This window comes from Heloderma suspectum, chromosome 2 (genome assembly GCF_057233095.1).
Source record: "Heloderma suspectum isolate Gila_16-S chromosome 2, 16-S_ref, whole genome shotgun sequence".
Classification (NCBI taxonomy): domain Eukaryota; kingdom Metazoa; phylum Chordata; class Lepidosauria; order Squamata; family Helodermatidae; genus Heloderma; species Heloderma suspectum.
In genome coordinates this window covers 172,923,085-172,947,118 of record NC_139459.1, presented here as the reverse complement: position 1 = coordinate 172,947,118, position 24,034 = coordinate 172,923,085, and the positions used below count along the sequence as shown (strand labels likewise).

The following is a 24,034-nucleotide window of genomic DNA, read 5'->3' as shown; positions in this document are numbered from 1 at the left end:
CACCCAGTTGTTGTTATTTTTAATCAGTCTTTTATTTAGTGTGGAAATGCTTTTCTGGCTATAATAGTCAAAAATATATTAAATATGAATACCACTTAAATGAAGTATGTTATGGCTATTATACTAGATTGCTATATTTTAAAATGATTTTAAACATTCTTTCTGGTCAGCACCATTTAGTAATGTGGTTAATGGCAGTGATGAGCAAGTTGTTAAAAATGCACACATGTATTACAGTTTAACACTGTAAAAAATGTTATTTCACTTATTTTAATATTTTTAAAAAATAATCTGGAGACCAACTTTGGCCCTAATTTAGGGCTTTTCTACATGAGGCATTTATCATGAGCTTGTAATTCCCTACATGTGGATGTTTACAGATTCTTTAGATGATGTCATGACCCTCCAGTTTCGCTCCTGTGTCTAAAGAGCACTTTTGGCAGTTCTTAGAGCAGAGAAAGTGCAGTATTTAATTGTAAAAGTGAAATAATTTTTTTTTCATTTGTGTATTTGCATTATTCTGCTATACCATCCTGCCACCTAGAGGTTATGTAACAGAAAAGCAGGAAAGGAAACATTCTTTGTGCAGTGCTTGGATCTCAATTCTGTGACAAAACCAAAAGTAGAAACAACGGATTAACAATCAATTAACAGCCTCATGAAGAAAAGCTTAAGGTAGAAAAGCTCTAATTTAAAAAATGAACTGGATGATAAAATTGTGTCCACCGCATTTGTGCTGAGCTCACTCTTTTAAAAAGATGGAACAGTAGCACCAAGGGCATATACACCTGCAAAGATTGTGCTACTCCTCCATTCTTCTGGAAAAGGTTGGACTTTCTTGGATCTGAGAAACAGAAATTCTTTACACACCGGTGAATTTCTGTTCTCATCAAGTGAAGGAGGCCAGCCTCTAAGTTGAACTTCCAGAGGAAGCGGGGCCTCCCCCATGCTCGCCAGTTGAGTCTTCCAAGTTGATGAAATTCCTCGGAAGCCCCCAGTCCAGACGGTCTTCGATTGTGAACCCTGACTGAGGAAGCAACAGTGCTGAGGAAGCAACAGTGGTGAAGCCTGCCTAGCCTAAGAGTCCCTTAGAAGGAGGCCGGTCTGGGTGGGCCTGGCTGGCCTCCTTCACTCAGTGAGAACAGAAATTCACTGGTGAGTAAAGAATTTCTAATTCTCCCACTGAGTGCAGGGGGCCAACCAGTACGGTGATGTGTCAAAGCAGTTCATCCCACGGTGGGCCAACAAACCCCTAGGCCAGCCCCCTGCTAGGGTTGTAGGACCCTCCTGCCAAAAGCACCCTCTGCAGAGGAAAAAAGGTTAATCTTTTAGTGGCGTGTGAAAGCATGCACGGATGACCACGTGGCCGCCCTGCAGATTTCCTCTAGCGGCGCTCTCCCCAAGAAGGCTGCTGATGCGGCCATCCCTCTAACCCAGTGGGCCAATATTCCCTCCGGGACTGCTACTGCTGGAGGTGTAAGCCAGCGCGATGCACTCATGTAGCCAACGTGCCAGAGAAGCTACTGATACCTTCTTGCCCATGGGGGATGGTCTGAAGGACACGAATAGGGCACTATGTTGCCTGTGGGGCCTGGTCCTATCTAGACAGAACTTGAGGGCCCACCTGGCATCCAGGGTATGCCACTCCCTCTCCTGGGGGTTGGAAGGGTGAGGGCAGAAGGATGGGATGACGAGTTCCTGGGCCCTGTGGAAGTCTGAGTTGATCTTGGGGATGAAAGTTGGGTCCGGGCGGAGGATTATGTTGTCCCTGTGAAAAATACAAAGCTCTTTTTTCGCTGAAAGAACCCCCAGCTCAGAGACCCTTCTTGTGGATGTGATAGCCAGAAGGAAAATTGTTTTGAGGTTCAACACCTTAAGGGTGGCAGCCCCTAGGAGTTCGAATGGAGCTTTGGACAGTGCTTTGAGGAAAGTGTTGAGGCTCCACATGGGGAACCTCCTCACTGGGGGAGGACTGATTAGTGAGGCCACCCTGGGGAATCCCTTAATGTGGGTGTGAGACCCTAGCCCCCTCCCCCCCCCAGCTCCCCTAGTATGGACCCCAAGGCCGAAACCTGTCTTTTTAGGGTATTTGTTTTGAGGCCTGATGACAGGCCCTCCTGGAGGAACTCCAGGATATCGCCTATGCTGGTGGCTAAGGGGTCCCTCCTTGCTGTCTGGACCCAGATGAGGAAAGCCCTCCAGGTGTGTTTGTACAAACTATAAGTGGACGACCTCCTGGAGGCCAGGAGGGTGGAAACCACCTTTGAGGAATAGCCCTGGACCCCTAGCAGTTTCTGCTCAACCTCCAGACGGTTAGTTTCAGGAAACCTGGGTCATGGTGCGTGACTGGCCCTTGAGTCAGCAGGTCATGCCAGAGGTTTGGCCATGGATAGGTTTATAAGGTCGGCATACCATGGTCTCCTTGGCCAATTGGGTGCTATCAGGATTAGTTCCACCCGCTGGTCCCTCGGCTTCTGGATCACCTTCGGGATTAGAGGCAGAGGAGGGAAGGTATAAAGAAGACCTCCAGGCCAACTGCTGGTCAGGGCATCTGTGAACTTGGCACTTCTTGTGACATAGTGGGTGGCGAATCTGGGGAGATTGGCGTTCTGCTCAGACACGAAAAGGTCGACACAGGGCAGGCCTAACCGATTTGTCAGCCAACTGAATGCATCTGGGTGGAGGAACCACTCCCCTGGGTCTAGGGATGTCCTGCTGAGCCAGTTGGCCTGGACGTTCAACACATCTTTTAGGTGCTCTGCCTTGATGGAACGGAAGTGCTTTTGGGCCCACCTGAATAGCATCATGGCCTCCCTCTGAAGGGCTTTGGACCAAATCCCTCCTTGTTTGTTCATGTATGCCTTCACTACCATGCTGTCTGTTCTGATTAGGACACCCTGTGACTCTAGCTGTGGGACTAGGTGCCTCAATGCCAGGCAGTTGGCCCTCAGTTCCAGTAGGTTGATGCTGAGGTGAAACTCCTCCTTGGTCCACAGGCCCTGGGTGTGGCAGGCCTTGCAGAGAGCACCCCATCCCATGAGGCAAGCATCCATGGTTAGGGTGGTAAATGTTGGGGTCTGGATGGGGACACCCTCCGTGAGGTTGGGTAGTTGTGACCACTAGGCCCGGGAGCAAGAGAGTTCCGCTAGGATTGTGACCGCTAGGTTGTGGTTGGATGTTATTTCCATCTGGAAGGGCAGGAGGAGTGACTGTAGGGGCCTTGCATGGAATCTTGCCCACTGGATGGTCTCCTGGCATGAAACCATCATGCCCAGCAGCTTTGCCAGGTCTCCGAGGCGGGGCTTCTTTTTGGTCTGGATCTGGGCTGCCAGACTACTTACTACGGTCTGTCTGTCTGGGGATGAGTCATGACGTCCTTGGCTGTGTCAATTTTCACCCCCAGGTGGAGTAGGGGCTGTGAGGGTGACAGGGAGCTCTTCTCTTTGATGACAAACCCCAGGGGCTATAGGGTTGAAAGAGTGATGCTGGTGTCCTGTATGCCTTTTCCCATGATGATGAGCGAATTAGGATATTGTCCAGATAGCGGTGTAAATGGATTCCCCTTGACCTCTGGTGTACCACTGGGGCCAGGAGGCTCTTTGTAAACACTCTTGGTGCTGTGGCTAGGCCGAAGGGAAGAGCCTTGGAGTTGTTTTGTTTGGTAACTGACGTGTGGGAACGTACGGTGGGATGGTCAGATGGGGATGTGCACGTAGGCCTCCGACAGATCCACCAAAGTTAAGAAGTTCCCCCTTCGGAGGCTCTCCTTTATGGACTTGAGCATCTTCTGTTTCTTCAGGAAGCGGTTGAGCCTCTTTAAGTCCAGAATGGGCCTGGTCCCCCAATTCCTCTTCAGGACTGTGAAGAAGATGGAGAAGACGCCCTGTCCTTTCTCTTTCCGTGGCACCTTCTCGATGGCTTGGATGTGTTGTATTGATGCAAGAGTCCTCAAATACCCAGCTAGGTCCCTCCAAAGGGGAGAGCTGAGAAAGTGCTCCCTGGGTGGCCTCAGGAGCTCTATGGAGTAGCCCTCTTCCACTGTTTCCAGAATCCAGCTGTCTGAGCAGAGTCTTCTCCAGGCATTTGTGTGTCAAGGGCTCCTTGGAGGCCTCTCTCAGTCTAATCCAGTAGCCAAGTCGACAGAGACAAAGGGATTCTTTTCAAAGCTTTATTCCTCTTTTACACCTTAAGAACTCTACTGTTAGCAACTAGATATGAGCAGCAGAGTACCTATGCCCTAAGTTGGAACAGTTGGTCCCCATTTGAAAGGGAATCACTGGCAGACCCTGAACTTAAGGGCTAGGGAGAGTCCCTCCCCTTTTCCCTTGGATCCTCTGGGCGCAACCGTTGTTTGCGCGCCAACTGGGCACTACGCCTCCTTTCCGCGCCCTCCATTTGGCGCCGCTCTCTGCGTCGGCATTGCGCGTCCATCAAGTCTGCTTCCCGTGCTCTGTCACTCCCAGGACTGCTATTTAAGCTAGGAATGCCGGTGGGAGGAATCTCCGTCAGCTGTTGGCCCTGGGAAAGAGGAGCGCGCTCCTCTCCCAGGAGCGACTGCTCTTCCTCAGAATCAGAACTACTCTGGGATTCTATGGGCTCAGTGTCCACCCTGACTTTGAGAAGCCCCGCAGCCGCCTTCCCACTGGGGGGGGGGGGGGGATGGTGAGTCATGCTGTATTGGGAATCTTGCCTTGCTGCGGGGCTCCTTTGTGGGTGCCCGGCTTGGCCCTGGTGTCATGTTGTCACTTGGGTTTTCTCTCTCTGGGCACGTGGGAGGAGGGGAACGATGGCGTGAAGGGATGAAATGGTTTGGGCTTTGCCTGGAAGCACTTTGTTTCTTTCTTTGCTGAGTTCGGCAAAGCTTTCTTCTTATGCTTTGTCTCCACCAGAAGTTTGTACAAGGCCTCCCCGAACAGGAGTTTACCTGAGAAGGGAATGCTCGCCAGATTGGATTTGGTTTTGGTGTCCACTCCCCAGTTTCGCAGCCAAATGTTTCTTCTTGCCACGACGTTAGCTGCTGTTGCTTTTGCTCCTAGCTGGAAGGAGTCTAGTGAGGGATTGGCTGCCATTGCTATATCCTGTATGGTATTGTGAGCCTACTTCCCTAGATCTCTGTTGTGGAGAAGCCCATTTGCCATCATGAAGATGCTGCTAGCGACAATAGTTGATATGGTCGCTGCTCGCATGGTCATGGCTGGGGCCTTGAAGCCCCTGTGGAGTGCAGTCTTGGCCCTTCGGTTGTGCTGGTCTGAGGGGAGCTCGTCTTGTTCTGAGGTCAGAAGAGCCTTGGAACTGAGAGCTGTGATGGGTTCATCTACTCTCGGGGTGACCAGGTCCTGCATGGCATCTTCTTGCAGGCAGTAGAATCTCTCACAGATGCAGTGGAGTATCTTAGATCCGGTTGGCCTAGACCACTCCTTGCGGGGTATCTCTTCCAGGCTCAGTGGGAGTGGCACAATCAGTTGGGGGGGGGGGCGACGGGAAGGTTGCCACTGCCCTCTTTGCCCAACCCTGGGGGAGAGAGTGTCGCGGTCTCTTCCTGGTCAGTAAGCTCCAGGATGTTGAGGCATTTGATGATCATTTTGGTAAAGGCCTCCGAAGGGAAAAGATGGCCTTGGGGAGGCTTTTCCTTGGGTGTGTCTCCCTCTGAGGGGTCTCCCTCCTGGGATTCTGATGAACCTGCCCTGGGGGAAGGGGATCTAGAGCTTTGGGAGTCAGAACGGTAGGTCGGGATGAGGAAGGGGATCTGTCCCCCTGCCTCTGCTCTCTGTGCCTTCTAGCCTTCTTTTTTTGGTTAGAAGATGATGAGGATCTGGAGCGCTTCCTCCCCAGAGGGCCCGTTTGAGGTGGATTGGGATCTGTCCAAGGCCTCACTCCCCCCTCCCCGTCTGCTTCTCCTGGAGTGGGCACGGGGGGTGGAGGTGTGGCTGTGCCCCCATTTGGAGTGTGATCTGCTGCGCCGGTTGCTCATGGAGCTGATGCCGGAAGAGCGCAAGTGCAAGTGGGTGCGCCACCTGGGTTGGGTTGTTTCCCTGGATGTGCTCCTGCGGGGGCATTCCCTGTGCCTAGTCCCCTCTTGGGTGAGGCCTTGTGTCTGATTTGGCGAATGGCCTCCTCAGGGAGATGTAGCATGGACCTTTTCCCCTCCTAGAGCTGTGGTGGGGGTTGGCCCTCAGGGTTGGGCCTATAGCTGGTCTCCAGACCCTCTGCCCTTTCCTTCAGGGGCTCCCATGAAAGGGAGCGTGGGGGCTGGAGTCCTCCATTCCCACCCTTTCTAAGGCTGCCGATGGGGGTGGAAGTCTTGGGTAGTTTGTGGCCAGGTAGGGCAGGGGGTGGGAAAGGAGGGGCCGCTCAGGGTCCCTGCCACCGCTTGGACTCACCCTCTCCAGGCAGCTCCTATTCCTTTGGGGGGGGGCAATGGAAGCTGCCACTGAGCCCCGTAGGCTCTGCCGTCCGGGCAGGCCTCGCTCTGCTGAGCCCACATAGCTGCCAGCGGGGAGGGGGCCGATGGCAGCACCTGCCTCAGACCTGCAGCTGTGGGTTCCCTCTGCTCTCGTGCAGGAGGAGCCAGAGTGCTGGGGCTTCCCTGGCGCCTGTGCGGCGGTGGCAGGTGAGAAGCCGGGGGGGGGGGGGGGTCTGCTTCCATCACCCCTCCACGAGCCGGCCCTCTGTATGCCAGAGGAGTGGTCGCCTCCCCCATGTTGCAACTGCAGGTTGCTCCTTTCTTCTGTCTTCTTGCTTTTTGTAGTTGCTCTTGTGCGCGAGAGCCTCTAAGAAAGCTGCCTCCCACCATGAGGCAGGAAGTCAAGCTGGTGAGCATGGGGGAGGCCCCGCCTCCTCCAGAAGTTCAACTTGGAGACTGTTGTCCTGGCCCTGGAGGCAGGGCCTTCCCTGTACTGGCTGGCCTCCTGCACTCGGTGGGAGAAGAGATGCCACAAGAAATATATAGTATGACATTGATTGGATTACAGTGTTATGTGGGTGTCCCCTAAAAAGTGAGTAAACAAAACATGGCAATTCCACACTAAAAGCTTCATGTGGAAGAATCCTCCATTCATGCATTACATTGTTCTAAGCAACTGAACTTAACCCATGCGTTTTGATCTCATGAAGCTTCAAGAACAAATTTAAGCTAACTAGACATGCCAAAAACGGTTAAGTCATTTGTCATCTGTGATGCTAGATGCACAAACCAATGTAATATGTGTAAACATTACTTTAAATAGCGCATTATGCAAGTCTCAGGGCATTTCTACATTAAGCAAAAAACCCCACTCTTTACTGGGGCTTTCTGCTTTCGGTTTATTTGAAGGATTAGGATGGGCTCCTTTACACAGCAGACACGTGGTTTGAATAGAGGAAGCACCTCCCTGCCTCTCTGGCATGTGTGCAAAGGAGCGGGGTGTGTGTGTCTTGTTCTCGTTGCTTAACTTATGCTGTACTGTTTCCTCGCAGCCCCCAGGAAAGCTATGACTTACTTCTGAGTAGATGTAAAATTGTGCTGCAAGTCTGCAACCCTCAGCACACTTACTTGGGATTAAGCCCCTGAACTTAATGGGGTGCGCTGAATCAACAGAGGACGTTGAATCTGAGCTTCGTGGGGTGGGGGATCGGATCTGTCTCCCTTCATTGCAGGAAGGCATTTTACCCTTGTCTCCCTCTGATTGGCCTGCAATCGAGGAATATGCTCAAGCATTTTCATGGCAGACACGTGGCTTGAATCAAGGAAAGGCCTTCCTCAGCAAGTTTATAGTGCTATGGTGGCATTACACACTGCCAATATTCTGTCATTAACTTTTATTACCAGCTTATCTCCGATCGTTTTGAAAGTGGGATAAAGGGGGAAATGTGTGGGAGATGCCCTGGAGGTTGATGATGTCATGTAAATGACCCGCAAACCTCCATGAGTGACCAATCATGAGTGTGCATTAAATCGCTCATGTAGAGATACCTTCAAAATCCATCCCACAACATACTGTCCACAAAGATTGCTTTCAAGCACAACAAATGTTATAACAGATGTTATTAAGGTCACAAAGGTACTTTTCTGCTGAAAGCAAACCTTGAAGAACAGTTTTCCATTCTGTTTCCCCATAATGCATTGCTCTCCAAATCTAGGGCAGAATCCAGGTAGTTTATCTCTGCCAATTGAAGGCTTCTGTCAGCAGAATGGGGATGGCTGAGATTCTCAGCGATTCCCTCTCCCCCCTCCAGTACCCTGTGCCCCCCAATATACTCTGGAGGGTTGGGGGGCCCCCTGGAGCAGATTTGGGGGGCACAGAGGCTGCAGGGGGAGGGGGAATCACAGAAAACCACACCCCTCACCATTCTGTTGACAGAAGCCTTCCATGGGTGGAGGGAAATTAGTATATGCATCCTGGACTGCATATACAATCATACACACACTAAAATATTAACTGTGAACTGATCGAGGCAAAGGGTTACTTCTTAACATACCTTAACCGGAGAAACAAATTAATGACTGGAGTGCAAGTTACATAATTTATTCTGACCTTAAATTAAGTACTGCCAGGTGCTAATCTTAATGTGTAAATAGCAAGCAGGATTGTAAAACTAAGGCCCAGGCAAACAACCTCTCTGGTGGATTCTGTTAAAGTCCAAGCCAGGCAACAAAGATTTTCCAGACAGATGTTCTGCCACTGAATTCCATTCTGGATCTATATATACCTTAGCTTCAAGTCTGAACCATACAAACCTGCAGCACAGTGAGCTGAAACTTGGTTCCCTTCTCTGGTCGGGCACAGGAGGTCCTCCTCTGCTTGCTCTTGTCTTGTTTGCCATTTCCACTTGGAAGGTCACACCCATTGGCACCTTCTTTCAAAGTGGCTAGGTCAGGAATTAGTCTAAAAAGACAGGAAAAGGTGAGCATTCTTCAAGAGGAACATACAGAGACTTTCCTTAGGGAAAGTGGAAGAATAGTCTTACCCTCTGTAGTTGCTGCATATTAATTTAAGTAAAACTCTATTCTCCATATAAAAGTTAGCTTAAAATGCAGGGTTTATGTTAGGTTATAGCAGCCAAATCATTTAATATCTGAAAGCACACAAACTGGACCAGACTAGGGCTGGAAACAGACACTAGTTTTTAAGCAAACCATCACTGCCCATGCCAACAGACTCATTTATTTCATCACACTACCATTGCTGCTTAGTAAACTGCTGCAAGTTTTTGAATCACTACAAAAACCTGCACAATTTGTTTCCCAGAGGAAATAGTGGGATGACCATTCACATCATAAGCAATGAACAATGTCTCTATCAATATCACCTTCAATGCTCTGAAAAGTTACAGTCTCTCTCTCCAGCAACGGAAAACAATCACCCAGAACAACTCATTCAGCAATGCAGGGCTGCATCTTCCCAAAGCCTAAAATTATTCCTTATCATGCTCATCGTACTTTAAGCTATTTAAGCCAGGCCTCTCTTTTTCCCTTGCTGTGAACAGTCCTTCAGAGAGAGCCTGAGTGACACAGTAGGTCCTAACAAGGGATAGTCAGGAATAATTAGATAGATGCGTAATTGAACTTGCCCTAATAATTGTTTGAAATCTGCTGACAAACTTTGCTACTTCAGATCCTTTTAAAATGTTGCTGACCTCTGCCTTGGGACAAGAGCAAGCACTGTGACTTTGTGTAGCACAGAGGGTAAGAGTACAACTGTGAGCTGTGGTGGACTGGTTTAAGTCAAGGTGATTTAAATAATGAATTAAATCAGCAAGGAAAAAAAGCTGACTTAAATCAAGTTTCGCACTGATACATCTTCATATATTTCTTAAACAGTGGTGCAAATCTGACCAGTAAACCAAGTTAATTTATAATTAAATGGAGTATTTGTATCTGTTTGTATTTTGCATGTTTTACTTTTTATTTTTAGAGAGTTTCTTTAAAATGTTCCTGTATAGGATCTTCCTTATAATCAACAGCCATTACAGTTCGTGAAGTTAAGTATAGGAATATATTCAGGGGTGGGCAACTTGTGGCCCTCTAGATGTTTTAGCCTACAAATCCCATCATCCCTCACCATTGGCTATGCTGGCTCGGGTTGAAGGGAGTTGTGGGCCAGAACATCTGGAGGGCCACAAGTTGCCCATCACTGGAATATAGGAACCTGTGCACTGGACAATTTTGTCTTATCACCTTCTTTCCAGTATTGCTCCTTTCTGCTTTACTCTGCCTTGGGCCAGCTTCACCCTCACAAAAAAAAAGTAGCAAACAAAATTAAATATTCATGACTTGTAGGTTGAAATAAGGTCTGCTAGTTCCTGGGAGACCAGAGCAGTTTATTTTAATCAGGTAAAAATGAAATGACTATGTTTGAATAATCAAATTGGTTCTTCACTTACATAGAAACAGACTGGGCTAACATGCTTATATTCAAATTATTTAATATTAACCTAGCTATTATTTAAAAGAAACTTAGTTTTAGTTGTTTAAAAAAATCTGATTTAAGTTTTAAATAAAAGTTAAGATAGATAGACAGACAGACAGGCAGACAGACAGACTTTTAGCCACCGTTCTGTGAGACAGGAAATCTCAGTGCAGCCACAAATTCATGAAGTGGCTTTAGACCACAGGTGGTGAACCTTTTTCACTCCAAGGGCTGTGTGCCAGCAGTGGGCAGCACTAAAGCAACATCCATACATTCCCCCCTTCCACATATGCATCCAGACTTCTACACGCTTCCTGCCCACATGCATACACAGCACAGAAACACGTGCTATCCCTGAAGAAGGAGAGGAATCTCTTCCTCCATGGTCCCTGCATTTCTGTTCTGAGTGCTAAAAAGGATTCTCCTCTTCCATGGGCATTTTGCTGTATTTTTGTACGAGGATGGGGAAGCCTCCTTTTCAGCACTTAGCATGATCCTGGATACATGGAATGGGGTGGGTGGGAGTGTGTGTCAATATGACTCTGCTGGGCTGAAAAAGATTCTCCACTTATGTTGCGATCAACAAGTGAAAAAGGGCCCATGCAATTGGTCCTGCTCCAGTAACTGCAGGCTTGCAAATGTTACTGCATCAAAAGAGAAGGGGAAAAGCCATGAGGAACTGGCTCCTACACCCACTGTGGTAACATGTGAAGTCCTCTGTGAGGTGCTTTGAACACTCAGAAAAGCGTTTCATAAATGTTAAGTATTAGTGTTGTTGTTGTCATAATTTTTCCTTCATCTTGGTACATTTGCCTCAGGTGCCCATCACGCAGGATGCACTCTACAGCCAACTGCTGGGCATTCCCACTTCTGCTGCCATTTCCTGCAGTTTGCCTAAGCGTAGTCATCAGGCTTCAATCATAGCCTGGCCATTAACTGTAGATTGCAGAATTGTTGTTGTTGTTCAGTCGTTCAGTCATGTCCGACTCTTCGTGACCCCCTGGACCATAGCACGCCAGGCCTTCCTGTCCTGCACTCTCTCCCGGAGTGTGCTCAAGTTCATATTCATTGCATCGGTGATGCTATCTAGCCATCTCATCCTCTGCCGTCCCCTTCTCCTTTTGCCTTCAGTCTTTCCCAGCATCAGGGTCTTTTCCAGAGAGTTTTCTCTTTGCATTAGGTGGCCAAAATATTTGAGCTTCAGCTTCAGTATCTGTCCTTCCAAGGAGCACTCAGGGTTGATTTCCTTTAGGATTGACTGATTTGACCTCCTTGCAGTCCAGGGGACTCCTAAGAGTCTTCTCCAGCACCACAGTTCGAAAGCATCAATTCTTCGGCGCTCAGCCTTCCTTATAGTCCAGCTCTCACAGTCATACGTTACTACTGGGAAAACCATAGCTTTGATTATATGGACTTTTGCCGGCAAGGTGATGTCTCTGCTTCTTACTATGCTGTCTAGGTTTGCCATAGCTTTCCTCCCAAGGAGCAAGCATCTTTTAATTTCATGGCTACAGTCATGACCTGTCCGTCTTGGGTGGCACTGCACGGCATAGCTTATGGCTTCACTGAGTTATGCAAGCCCTTTCGCCACAACAAGGCAGTGATCCATGAAGGGGAGATTGCAGAATACATACTGGCAATCCCAGAAGCAGTTTGTAACATTCTCCAAACTTTGAAAAACCAGCTGGCTAAAGCAGGGACATGGCTGAATCAAAGCATAGTAACCCCAGTGGGTTGATGTGCAGAGCTGGGGTGGAGTGATATGGGGTAGACGAAGGTAGGCAATAGTGTCAAAATAGTGCAGAGATACTTTTTTTTAATTCTTGACCTAGCGGGCAAGGTGCCATTTGGCCTCCACTTCAGTTAGCAAAATGTCTTGGGCATTGAGAAAGCACACTCTGACAATGCCTGGGAACCCCCTAACCTAAACCATTCCAGTGACGAGACTCTATACATTATTTGTTTTAATATGCTACTGTTTTGATTAGAAATTCTTAATATTTAAGTCTTGTTTTGCCAAATTTAACTAAAGTTCTTGGTATGTAAAGAATAATGGGGGTCTCCCCATCTTTCTTTACACATACTTTGAGAACTGTAATCCCACTATTCTTCCTCCAGCCTTCTTCTGACTGAACACACAGTTTTCCCCCTTGCAGGCCTTGAGTTGTTCTTCTCTGTACAGAGAATGAAGATGTTCACCTACTTTAACCATCATGCTCTAAGCAGTTGTTTCTTCTGCCAGCTGAATGAATTAATCCTAGAGCAGACTCACCCTTGAATAGATTCTTGCTTTTGGACTGTGGGCTGTTGCTCTGATGCGGAGATGGAAACCTGTTAAAGGGGAGGGAGCAAATTGATATGCAGCATTTACCATTCTCACCTGGACACAGAGATATTGAGCAAAATCAGTAACTGATTTGTGTATTTAAAACTGAACAAATCATGCTTTACCAGCGTGCTCGGGACCTGGCTCTAAGGTTTTAAATACAATTAAAGACATAGAGATAAACTAGCATAGTAGTTTACACTGAAGATGGTAAGTAAAACTTAAATCCAGCATCACACATGACTGCTATTTATTAGATAGGTTGTGAGCCACTTTGGGCTCAAAGTTGTGGAAAATCGGTAAACAAATAAATGCACGATGATACCAAGAAATCCCTCTTTGTGGTCTGGCACTAACAGAGAGGGAATCTGATCTGTGATCCAGGTGGAATTTTTATTAGAGCTCTCAAGCCTTCAGGTACATAATTGTCAAACTGAAGATAATCACTGTAATCAGGAAACCCAACAGGAAATATATAGCAGCAGGGAGAGGATAGAATGGGCAGCCAGAAACACGATTCAGAGAGTGCTCCGACCTGGCCCTTGCAATGTGATGATGTTTCTAGCTTATTAATATTCAAAGTGCTCAGAGAATGGAACAGGCAGCATAGGATGCCCACAGCCAGTCTCCTCTAAGAAATGAGAGGTCAGTATATCTGGAGCTAAACCTAAGGACAGGAAGAGCTGCATTCTCAAGGTAAGTAGGATAAATGAGAAGAGATCTCAGGAGACAATTTAAATGAAGGGGACCAAGATGCCCAGGCAGTCAAAGAAAGGGGGCAGAGTCAGCAATGGACAGAGAAACAGAAGCCTCAGGCAGAAGCAGGTTGTGGTGACAGAGGCCTAAGAAAAAGAGACAGGGCATTAAGGGAAAAGGAACCAATAAAGGGGTGGGGGGTATGGTTGTTCACATAGGAGAGTAGAAGCTTTATTAAGTCGACAGGGAGGGGGCAGGGTTGGGAGGGGAACAAGAGTGCTGGGCAGTGAAGGACTCTAGTTGATCGCCAGGATGGCTGAACAACACAGGGTGACTATGAGGTAACAGGAAGAAAATCAGTTTTGCAGAGGCATGGAGTCAAAGAAAGGAGGGGCTGGGGTTGCTATCTTTTGTTTTTGGACAGGGCTATTTGATTATAACAATTTTTCAATTGTTCAAATTCAGTCTTGCCTGCATATGCATCTCATGGAAGGCTATGCCTGCCAATTTATCTAAATTCTTTGTTGCAATTCCACTTGTAAAAACAGATTAGAAACATTCAAATCTGATTAGCAAGAATTTATCGCAAAATGGGAGCCAGTAGGACTTTTTAAAAAAATCTGCATCCTAAGAACATGAGAACATAAGAAGACCCATGCTGGATTAGACCAAAGGTCCATCTAGTCCAGCATTCTGTTCATACAGTGGCCAACCAGCTGTCAACCAGAAACCCACAAGCAGGACATGAGTGCAACAGCACCCTCCCACCCATGTTCCCCAGCAACTGGCGTACATAGGCTCATTTGCCTCCGGTACTGGAGGGAGCACATAGCCATCAAGACTAGTAGCCATTGATAGCCTTTTCCTCCAGGAATCTGTCCAGCCCCCTTTTAAAGCCATCCAAACTGGTGGCCATCACCTCCTGAATCTTCCACCAATCAGCTTCACAGGATGACCCCGGGTTCTAGTATTTTGAGAGAGGGAGAAAAATGTCTCCCTATCCACATTCTCCACACCATGCATAATGTTGTAGACCTCCATCATGCCTCTCCTTACCCTCCCTTTTCCAAGCTAAACAATCCCAGCTGTTGTAACCTTCTCTCATAGGAGAGATGCTCCAGCCCCTTGGTCATTTTAGTTGCCCTTTTCTGCACTTTTTCCAGCTCTACAATATGTTTTTTTAGGTGTGGTGACCAGAACTGTACATGGTATTCCAAGTGTGGTTGCACCATAGCTTTGTATAGGGGCAGTATGATATTGGAAGTTCTATTCACAATTCCTTTTCTAATTATGCCTAATGTGGAGTTTGCCTTTTTTACAGCAGCTGCACACTGGGCTGACATCTTCATTGAGCTGTCCACCACAACCCCAAGAACTCTTTCCTAGTCGGTCACCGCTAGCTCAGATCCCATCAGGTTATACTTGGGATTAAAGTTGGGATTTTTTGCCCCAACGTGCATCACTTTACAGTTGCTTACATTGAATCGCATTTGTCATTTAGATGCCCATTCTCCCAGTTTGGAGAGATCCTTTTACAGCTCTTCACAATCCCTTTTTGGTTAAACCACCCTAAATAATGTGGTGCCATCGGCAAACTTGGCCACTTCACTGCTCACTCTTAATTCCAGATCATTTATGAACAGGTTGAAAAGCATTGGTCGTAATACAGATCCCTGTGGGGCCCCATTATTTACTTCCCTCCATTTGGAGAATTTACCATTTATTCCTACTCTCTGCTTTCTGTTCTTTAACCAGTTACTGATCCATAAGAGGACCTAATCAGAGGATCAGAGGACCACTTGAAAAGGACAATAGTTTCTCTTTAAAATAGTTTTTGCACTGAAGAAAATGTAACCCAGGCAACAGCATGCTAGACGCAGTTCAACATAAATGAACCCAAGCTATGGAAATCTCAACCTCATAGTCCAAAATCTATGAGGTTGCACAAGCAGAATAGAGTCCCACATCAACCCCCTTTTATGGCAGCTACACCAATTATTAAACGGCTTAGGTCCATGGTACCTAAAGGATTACCTCTTCTCATCTCACCCTGCCTGCACCATAAGATCTGATGGAGAAGTCCTTCTCTATGTCCCAACATGGGTAAATGCTAAGTTGGACAGGATGCACGAGAGGGCCCTTCCTGAGGCCATCCCAGTTGTGGAATTATCTCCTGCAGGACGCATGTTTGGCTTTTAGCTGTCCATACGATCTCGTTTGGAGATTTTAAATAGTTTAATTGTAATTTTTGGGATGCTTTTAGCTCCCTTGAGCATTATTTTATAGTGGAAAGGTGGGATACAAATTATCTTATTTAATTATACATTCTTTATTAATTATCTTAATAGATAATAAATTCCACAACACGGTTGTTTTCTGTACGTATGCAGTGATCCTGAAGCAATGATCCATGAAGTTTCTGTTTTAGAACAATCTGTAACTCCAGAGTCCTGTATGGCAAAAAGGGCAGTTGAAAGAAGCAGGAGGGGTGATGCCACTCAGAGCTTACTAGAACAGCAAGCCCCAAAATGTGATTACTTTGGACACCAGCAACCACACATAAAACACAAGTTTAAATGAACAATGCAATTTTAACCTGGAGGTGGGGTTTGGAGAGCCAGAGGACATTATCTATATTGCCTATTTTAGAGGACATTATGAGTATTTTATGTATCGTCCACCTTTCTGTTGTAGTTTGTTGTGGCTTTATTGGGATTTTAAAACATAATAATTACATTTTGCAAACCACCCAGATACTGTAAGATGAAGAGGAGCATCAAAAATATTTTAAATAAATAACTTTGTGGTTCTGGGTATTTGTTTTCTCCCTTCACACATTTGCATTAGTTTTATATAGGTTGGTACCCATGGCAGCTTTCCTTCTGGGGCAAACTGGAAGGGTTATCAGGACTGTGGCACAAGGGAGGAAGGGTTAACCCTCATTTCCTGCGGTCCCAATCCTGATCAGGTTCCCTATGGCTGTTATTTAATGCACTGAAATTTTAAAGTAAAAAAACAAACAAACCCAAATCCTAGGGTTGAAATACCAAGCCATTGTTTTGCCTCTCTTTCTGTGTTTAGGGGAAAGATGCTGGAAAACAGACTCTTTAGAACAACATACCTGTGGAGTATCTTGTCCTTGAACATGCTCTTGGTGTGGCTGAGTCACTGCACTAAGTGCTGTTTGCTGGTTCACAGGTGCTGCCACAGAGCTCTTAGAAGAAACCTGCTTTGGGACAACTGACTCTGCCGATAACACTGATGTCTGACACATCGGCTGTTGCTGAACATATGCTGGCTGTGCTGGTGGAAGGGCAAACGGTTGGTTATTGTCAGCTGGCTGAAATGCTTGAGACTGCTGGAGGAGACTAGCACTGTGCAGGAGCCCTGACAGTTCTGAGGGCTGTTGCGTTGCATATGCTTGTTCTGGCTGTTCTGGCACAGAAGACAGAGTTTGTAACTTGTTTGGGACAGACTGGGGGATTGTGGCTTTGAGTGGCTGAGGAATAAGATGCTGGCTTAACTCCTGGTAAGGAGGCTGGGGCTGCATTTGTGGTATAAATGACGACTGAGATGGGACAAAAGAGGCCTGCAGTCCTGGCTGTTGTCCTTCGGCAGTCCTGTGTACCATGTTAGGAGGCTGCAGCTGCCCTATGCCAGAATCTTGCTGTATCCGATACGTTGGTGGCTCAGGCTGGTGCTGCTCAGAAGGGTAAGCATGGACCTCCACTGGTTGAGTTGAGAAGATCGGCTGTTCCATGCAGCCAGTGTCACCATCCTTCATCATATATAATGATCGCTCAGGAGAGTGCATGGCAAAGCTTGGTTGATCTGTGACCTGTACTGCTAAGTGAGCTTGCTGGACCTCTGGAGGTGGAGCAAGATATGGTGGTGACTGGGTTATGTATGCTGCCTGCCCTTGGTAAAAAGGCTGCATTGGATATGTTGGTTGGTCCAAGGGCTGTCCTGAATAGACCCCAGGAGCTGCATAAACCAGTCGCTCTGGGCAGGGAGGTTGATCTGAGCCCTGCGCTGTGTAAGTGACATGCATCTGACATGCAGCTTGCTCTAGGCCCTGCAGCTGGTTTGTTGGCTGTACTTGGTGTGTCAGCTGCTCTGAAGCTGGTAGCTGGTGTGGGGGCTGTGCTGGATATACTAACTGCTCTTGGCCTTGCAGTTGGTACTGTGTTTGCAGGGGGTATGCCACTTGTTCTGGAGTTGAACCTGAGAGCTCAGCCGGCTGCTGCTTTTCCATGTCTTGCTGTGTCACAGCTGGTAACTGCTCTATGGAGCTAGCATGGAGAACATGCTGTTTCTGCTGCTGCAGAGGCAGGTGAAATAACATCTGTTGCATTATACGAGGATGCTGATCTGTGGATTGGTGCATCTGAATAGCCTGCTGCTCTCGCTGGGGCAGTGAAGGCTGTGCCAAAGTATCTAGGGGCAATCCTGGATACTGCAGGCACTGCTGTGTGGGTGCCATCACCTGTGGTATGGAAGAGACCTGGTGTACAGACACAACCTGCTGGGGCTGCTGAACGGGACCCATCTGCTGAGGTTGCTGGAAGGAGCTAATCTGCTGGGGAACTTGTGGAGATTGCTGAATGGAGCCCAGTTGTTGTGGAACTTGCTGAGACTGCTGCATGACTGCTGCCTGCTGAAGCTGTTGAACAGATGCCACCTGCTGGGGCATCTGCTGTGGCTGCTGCATGGATGCCACCTGCTGGGGAACTTGCTGGGTTACCTGCTGTAGCTGCTGTATAGACGCCATTTGCTGGGGCACCTGCTGCAGTGGCTGCACAGATGCCACCTGCTGGGGCACCTGCTGGGCCTGCACCTGCTGGGAAACCTGCTGTGGAACCTGCTGAGCTTGGTGCATGGACGCCACCTGCTGTGGAACCTGCTGAGCCTGGTGCATGGATGCCACCTGCGGGGGAACCTGCTGAGCCTGCTGCATGGACGCCACCTGAGGGGGAACCTGCTGAGCCTGCTGCATGGATGCCACCTGCTGAGCCTGGTGCATGGACGCCACCTGCGGGGAAACCTGCTGAGCCTGCTGCGGAATCTGCTGCATGGATGCCACCTGCTGAGCCTGGTGCATGGACGCCACCTGCGGGGAAACCTGCTGAGCCTGCTGCATGGATGCCACCTGCTGAGCCTGGTGCATGGACGCAACCTGCTGAGCCTGCTGCATGGGCGCCACCTGTGGCGGAGCCTGCTGAGGAATCTGCTGTGGCTGCTGCATGGACCCCACCTGCTGGGACTGCTGCGTGGGTGCCACCTGCTGGGGAACTTGCTGAGGCTGCTGCATAGCCACCAACGGTTGAGGAACTTGCTGCGTAGCTACCACCTGCGGGGACCCTTGCTGGGGAGCCTGCTGAGTAGATGCCATCTGCTGAGCCGTTTGCTGCGTTTGTTGCATAGATGCCACCTGCTGGGGAACTTGCTGGGGTTGCTCGGTGGGCACAACTCCTTGCGAAGCTGGCTGGACAGCTGAGGAATTAGCAAGGCCCTGTGCTAAACCTTGCATATTGTTGACAAACTGAACTGCAGGCTGCCCCTGTAGCACAGATGAATGACTGGAAGGCACAAAGCTAGCAGAAGGATGCTCCAATTCCACGGGTCCTGCAGCAGCTGAAGCCTGATTACCAATCCTAGCAGCAGAGGCCAACTGTATGTTAGCTGACAGGTGCTTGTTCACCATCTGCGGAGCAGGTATATTCTGCGGGGACGTGACTGTCAAGATCTGCTGAGGGACACCCATGATGGATCCATCTAATGGCTGCCCCTCTGCACTGTACTGTGCATCTGGACCCTGGTGAAAAAAAAATTTTTTTTAAGGAGGTTAAACTGCTCATCTTTGCACCGAGATCTTATTCTACAGAACCTCACCACCAGCACCAGAAGAATAACCCTGAGAATACCATCACTGTTACACAGAGAGCATTCAGGGGGTGTTGCATAAGTTATTAAACAGCAGCCTGTAAAATTCCATCACCTTGGCAACACACATTCAAAGCTCTAAAATAAAGACTTGTAAAAATACAAGTTATATGTAGAGTAGCTAAGAGTCACTAGCACTTCAATGTGATTTCAGCAGTGCTTCAGTAGCTGGACAACTAGTATTTCTCTTGGATGTGCTCAAAGCAGAATAAAAGGCTGGGCTGATAGGTTGGTTTTCTACATTTAGGGTGCCCAAGGAAGAACTATTTTTGTGAAAGTCAGTTTCATTTGGGGGTACATTTTGCAGGGAGCCAACAGCAACAGCTGCATTCCAGAAGCCCAGCCCATTTCACATCCTTTGGGGTTTAAACTTGTGGCAGGAAGAACTGCTGGGAAGGGGACAATTTGGAGGAGAGAAAAGGCAGGCAAGGAAAGAGTTGAATGCCTCCTCTCCCCTAGCCACTTCTCCACTACCAACGGCACCCTCCAGAAACATAGTTGTCTAAGTAAAAGGCCTGTTGGCCTATATAGCTGCATGCATTTGCATGTAAACCAGACTTTGATCCTTAATGGGCAGTTATATGACTTGATGAAGGAACCAGGGGGTTAAATTTCTATACCCCTCTGCCCTTTCCAGCTATGAATACCACAAGGGAAACACAAACCACAGGATCCAGGGACATCTGAATAAAAGCAGTCAGAGTTGAACGGCTTTCTGCAGCTTCCCTTTAAATCCAAGTATCCTTCCCAGGTACTCAGTGATGTTATTCATATCCTTACCTCAACCCCTAAGATTATACACCAGCATATGAGTCTTCTCATGACCAACTATGCTGACGTGCTTCCAGCCCAATCTATTAGCTAGGCCTGGCAGTTTCATTGCAATCTCCTTCAGCATTAGACACTAATCCTGAGCAATAAAAGTTCCGAGGACCAACTTTATGTGACATTACTCACGCTTTCAAAGCAGCATGTTTAAAACTGTCTGCTTTTATTTTTAAGAAAAAGCATCCACAGGACTCTGATGGTATAGTTTTGTCATGCATTTAAGACCAAACTGCACATTACAACACAGTGATGTGTAATGTTAGGTCTATATCTTCTTTTCCACTGCAAACTGTTCTCAGGAGAGGGAAATTTGCAACACAGATGCAGCTGGCGTGTGTGTGTGTTTAACTCACCTTCCCCTGCCTAGCACTTTTCTCCTGAATCTCCAGCTCCACAACTGTTCCCCTGCCTCCCCTTGTCAGTGCTTCACACCCATGTTTACCTCAGAAAGATGGCTCTGGGACCGGGGGGGGGGGGGTGGTGGATGGAAAGGGAAGCAACTTGGGGGAATAGTTTCAGCAGAAAAGGGACAACTGAGAGAAGGGTTAAGCATCCCCTCTCCCATACCACTTTGTCACTGCAATTTGCTCTCTCCTGAGAATCCTTTGGAGTGGAAAAGTGACCTTCAAGCTAATGTTATATGCCGCTATATTCTGGAGACAGCAATTCACACCCCCAGTCCGCATGCAACATCTGTTTGGCAGCATGCATCTTATATAAAAAAAAGAACAAGAACATCAGCTGAGTTCTCCCCCCACTTTACCTATGGTCATGATTGCCTGCTATTGTCATATGAAGCCACTTGTGAGGGTATTGCTCAATGGCTAAAATGGGCTTCTGGACACTTTGAGTGATTGTTTGAAAAGACAGATAATCACTGAAGGTACTAACCATCCTTGGTGTGAACTGCTGAACTGCAACAGGGGAGACATGGGCTTGGGGAGCTGCAGGAGGTGCCAAGCTGTGGGTAGGCAAAGCTGAAGGCTGACTCTGGATTAGTGGTAAAACATTGGGGTGGGCCACGTTCGCTGGCTGCTGCTGCACCTGGACCTGCATAAAGAATAATTAATAGACTGTTCTTATAAAAACGAAGTGGTTGTCTACACTTCAGCTCCCCTGGTCTCATCTGCCCTGTTTGCAGCCTCCTGTGACATATTCTCTGGAGAGAATGAGACATCTTCCTGAGACACATTCTCCATAGCAGAGATTGGCTAACCAAAGGTATGCTCACAAAACACTGTTATAGCATTAATGTAAAATGGATGGAAGGGCTTTGATCCATCTGTTACACCTTCCATAAAGATAACCATGAAAAGGCCAATCCAATGATTGGTAAAGAGCCTTGTAGATTTTGTATCAAGTCTGAGGTTATTAAGAACCAGTGTGGTCCAGCAGGTGATGCTGGACTACAACTGGTGAGATCTGAGTTCAAATTCTCTCTCAAATCATTAGCTCTTAAAGTGGCCTTAGACACAAGTTTTATCCTCAGAATACTACAGTTCAAAGTTAGCCAGCTTTTAAAGACAAAGGCCCAGTTCAAATCCCATGACAACTCACAATTTTTGTAAATAAATAAATAAATAAGCAAGCAAGCAAGCAAGCAAGCAAGCAAGCAGTAGGTTCTTGTGAATAAGGCAACATGCTGGCATGCTGCTTCATGCTCAACAACCCAGGATTTTTATTTTTTAAAAAAAAACCTGGGTTGTAACATGAGAACTGGGCCATAGAATGTTTTTGTTTCTGAATTGTCTGCATCTGTAACTCAAATAGCCAGAATGTAAACTCTGATTAAGAATGTGTCTCTTCCATTTTCTGTCCCTCATTAACTATATTCATATGTTCACACAAGTAGATTGAGAGAGGTTTAATAACTAGAGCTTCTCAAATGTGTTATCAAAAGACCCTACCAGTAACATTTGTCCACCATAAAGATCCAGAAAACCTTTGGTGGGTGTGTTTTCTCTCTTTTTCCCTCTTTCCCTCTCTCCCTGACACACACACCAACCAACCTTTCAAGGAATCACTGAGTTAGGACTCCATCGCCACTATCTGCCCACCCCACCCACCCCCTGCCCAGTTTTCAGGTCAAATGTAAGGGTTGTATAAGTTGTGGCATATGCAGTTCAAGACTGAGGAAGACATCCTAGACATCCCTGTTGCAGATAAGCTTTGACCGGAGTCATTGGTCATTGCCAATTCATTCTTTGGAAAAGCTGTCCATTACACTAACTTGCCGCACAGTAGCCCATCTGCTTGTTCTCCAAACCCGACCAAATGCTGGCAACACTGCTCCTTGTTTAAAATATGCTGAAGAAAGGTCAAATTATATCCATGACCTACAGCTCTTCTGCTTCCATTCACTTCCAGACTGCATGCTCACAAACACCTAGCTGAAACAAACTGCAATCAGGAAGTTTAAACTCCCCATTAAACCCCCTAAAACTGGTCTTCAACTAAGATTTTAAAAGTCAGAACAGGTTCTAGTGGTGTACCACCACTACAAAGCAGATTATATTTTTGAAATATTTCTTCTCCTATACTAATTTTAAGTCTGTGAGAGCCAAACATTTTAAAGGTTATCTTTCCTTGCTTGAACCAACTATTACATTTTCTAAAAATCTGACCACAGCAAATCATTTTTATTTTATTGTTTGCTTTTGATGACTCATTTGACCATATCAAATAATAGAAAATACAACTTATAACTTGTCATAAAAATACAAAATAGGTATAGCAATTATATTTTTAATGACCAGCTTTTGCGGACGTGGGAGTAAGTAAGAACATGTGAAAAATCCATGCAAGTACATTTGATTTATGTTCTTTGACTTAAATTCTGTTAAACTCAGGATTTCTGACAACTGTTGAAGACTTCTGTGTTACCCACAAGCTGACAAGCTCCTACACCCGGGGTGCAGAACCTCAGGCCCAGGGGCTCAACCCATTTACCTGGGGGTCCCAATCTGGTTCTCTGGGGGTCCTTCAAAAGCTATGTCCATTACCTCTGGTCCCACCCTTTCTCCCAACCACTGATTATTGGCTTCCCAGCTTTTGTGCAGTTTTTTCCCCAATGTAAAAGGTTGAAGTGCCTCTCCTAAGGCTTTGTTACTGGCAGTAAGAGCGTTAAGCTACAATATGCTGGTATTTTGGGCCCTACCCTTTGCCTTCAGTCCCGCCCACCACTGGAATGTGGCCCATGAGAGCTTTTCCCAAATGGAATTTGGCCCTTAGGCTGAAAGAGATTCTGCACCCCTCTCTTGTATTAACACAGCTTAGCTGAATAAAAGATAGCACCTTACCCATCTTTTTTTATTCTTCTCTGGGATCAACACAATGGCAACTATCTATGCTGAAACTCCATACAAGTATCTGTGCAATAAAGACTCTTAACTACCACAGTGTAGCTGGATTATCAGGGAAGATGTTTAAGAAAATGAGAGACCTCTTTCTTACCCCTGCCATGGACTGGTAATGCCCCAAAAGCTGCTGAGAAGAGTAGATGTGCCCCTGAACACTGTTTTCAGCTTGTGAGAGGTTGGGGGCTTGCTGGGTACCTCTCATCTGTTCTGAGGAGAAGGCCAGGCTATGTTGGCTGGAGGCATCTGACAGTATAACTGACCCTGTCCCTTTCTCAGATAAGCTGTCAGCTGGACAAGGAAGGAAAAGACAGAATATTAGCTCTATCAGAAGAAGCCAAAAGCAGTTCCACTCCTTCTCCCCACCACTGCCACATGCAGACAAACACTTGGATATATACAGAATAACCTGGGCTGTCAAGAAACACACCATCTACTAGGATCAAAACTTATTCCAGAAAAAAATTTCAAGGCTGCTTTCTAGGCGAGGGCAAGGA

At 47.1% G+C, this 24,034-nt stretch overlaps 1 protein-coding gene across 1 annotated transcript in view; it reads right to left on the bottom strand.

Moving 5' to 3' along the window:
• The window catches only part of WNK3 (WNK lysine deficient protein kinase 3), a 125,162-nt gene that overhangs the window by 32,651 nt on the left and 68,477 nt on the right, over nucleotides 1-24,034 (bottom strand). Inside the window, exons 8-11 of the mRNA XM_084836117.1 lie at nucleotides 23,635-23,828; nucleotides 16,532-19,225; nucleotides 12,661-12,719; nucleotides 8,717-8,864 (exon numbers count right to left, since the gene is read on the bottom strand). Coding sequence (XP_084692243.1) covers nucleotides 8,717-8,864; nucleotides 12,661-12,719; nucleotides 16,532-19,225; nucleotides 23,635-23,828 — 3,095 coding nt within the window. The remainder of the gene's footprint in view (nucleotides 1-8,716; nucleotides 8,865-12,660; nucleotides 12,720-16,531; nucleotides 19,226-23,634; nucleotides 23,829-24,034) is intronic.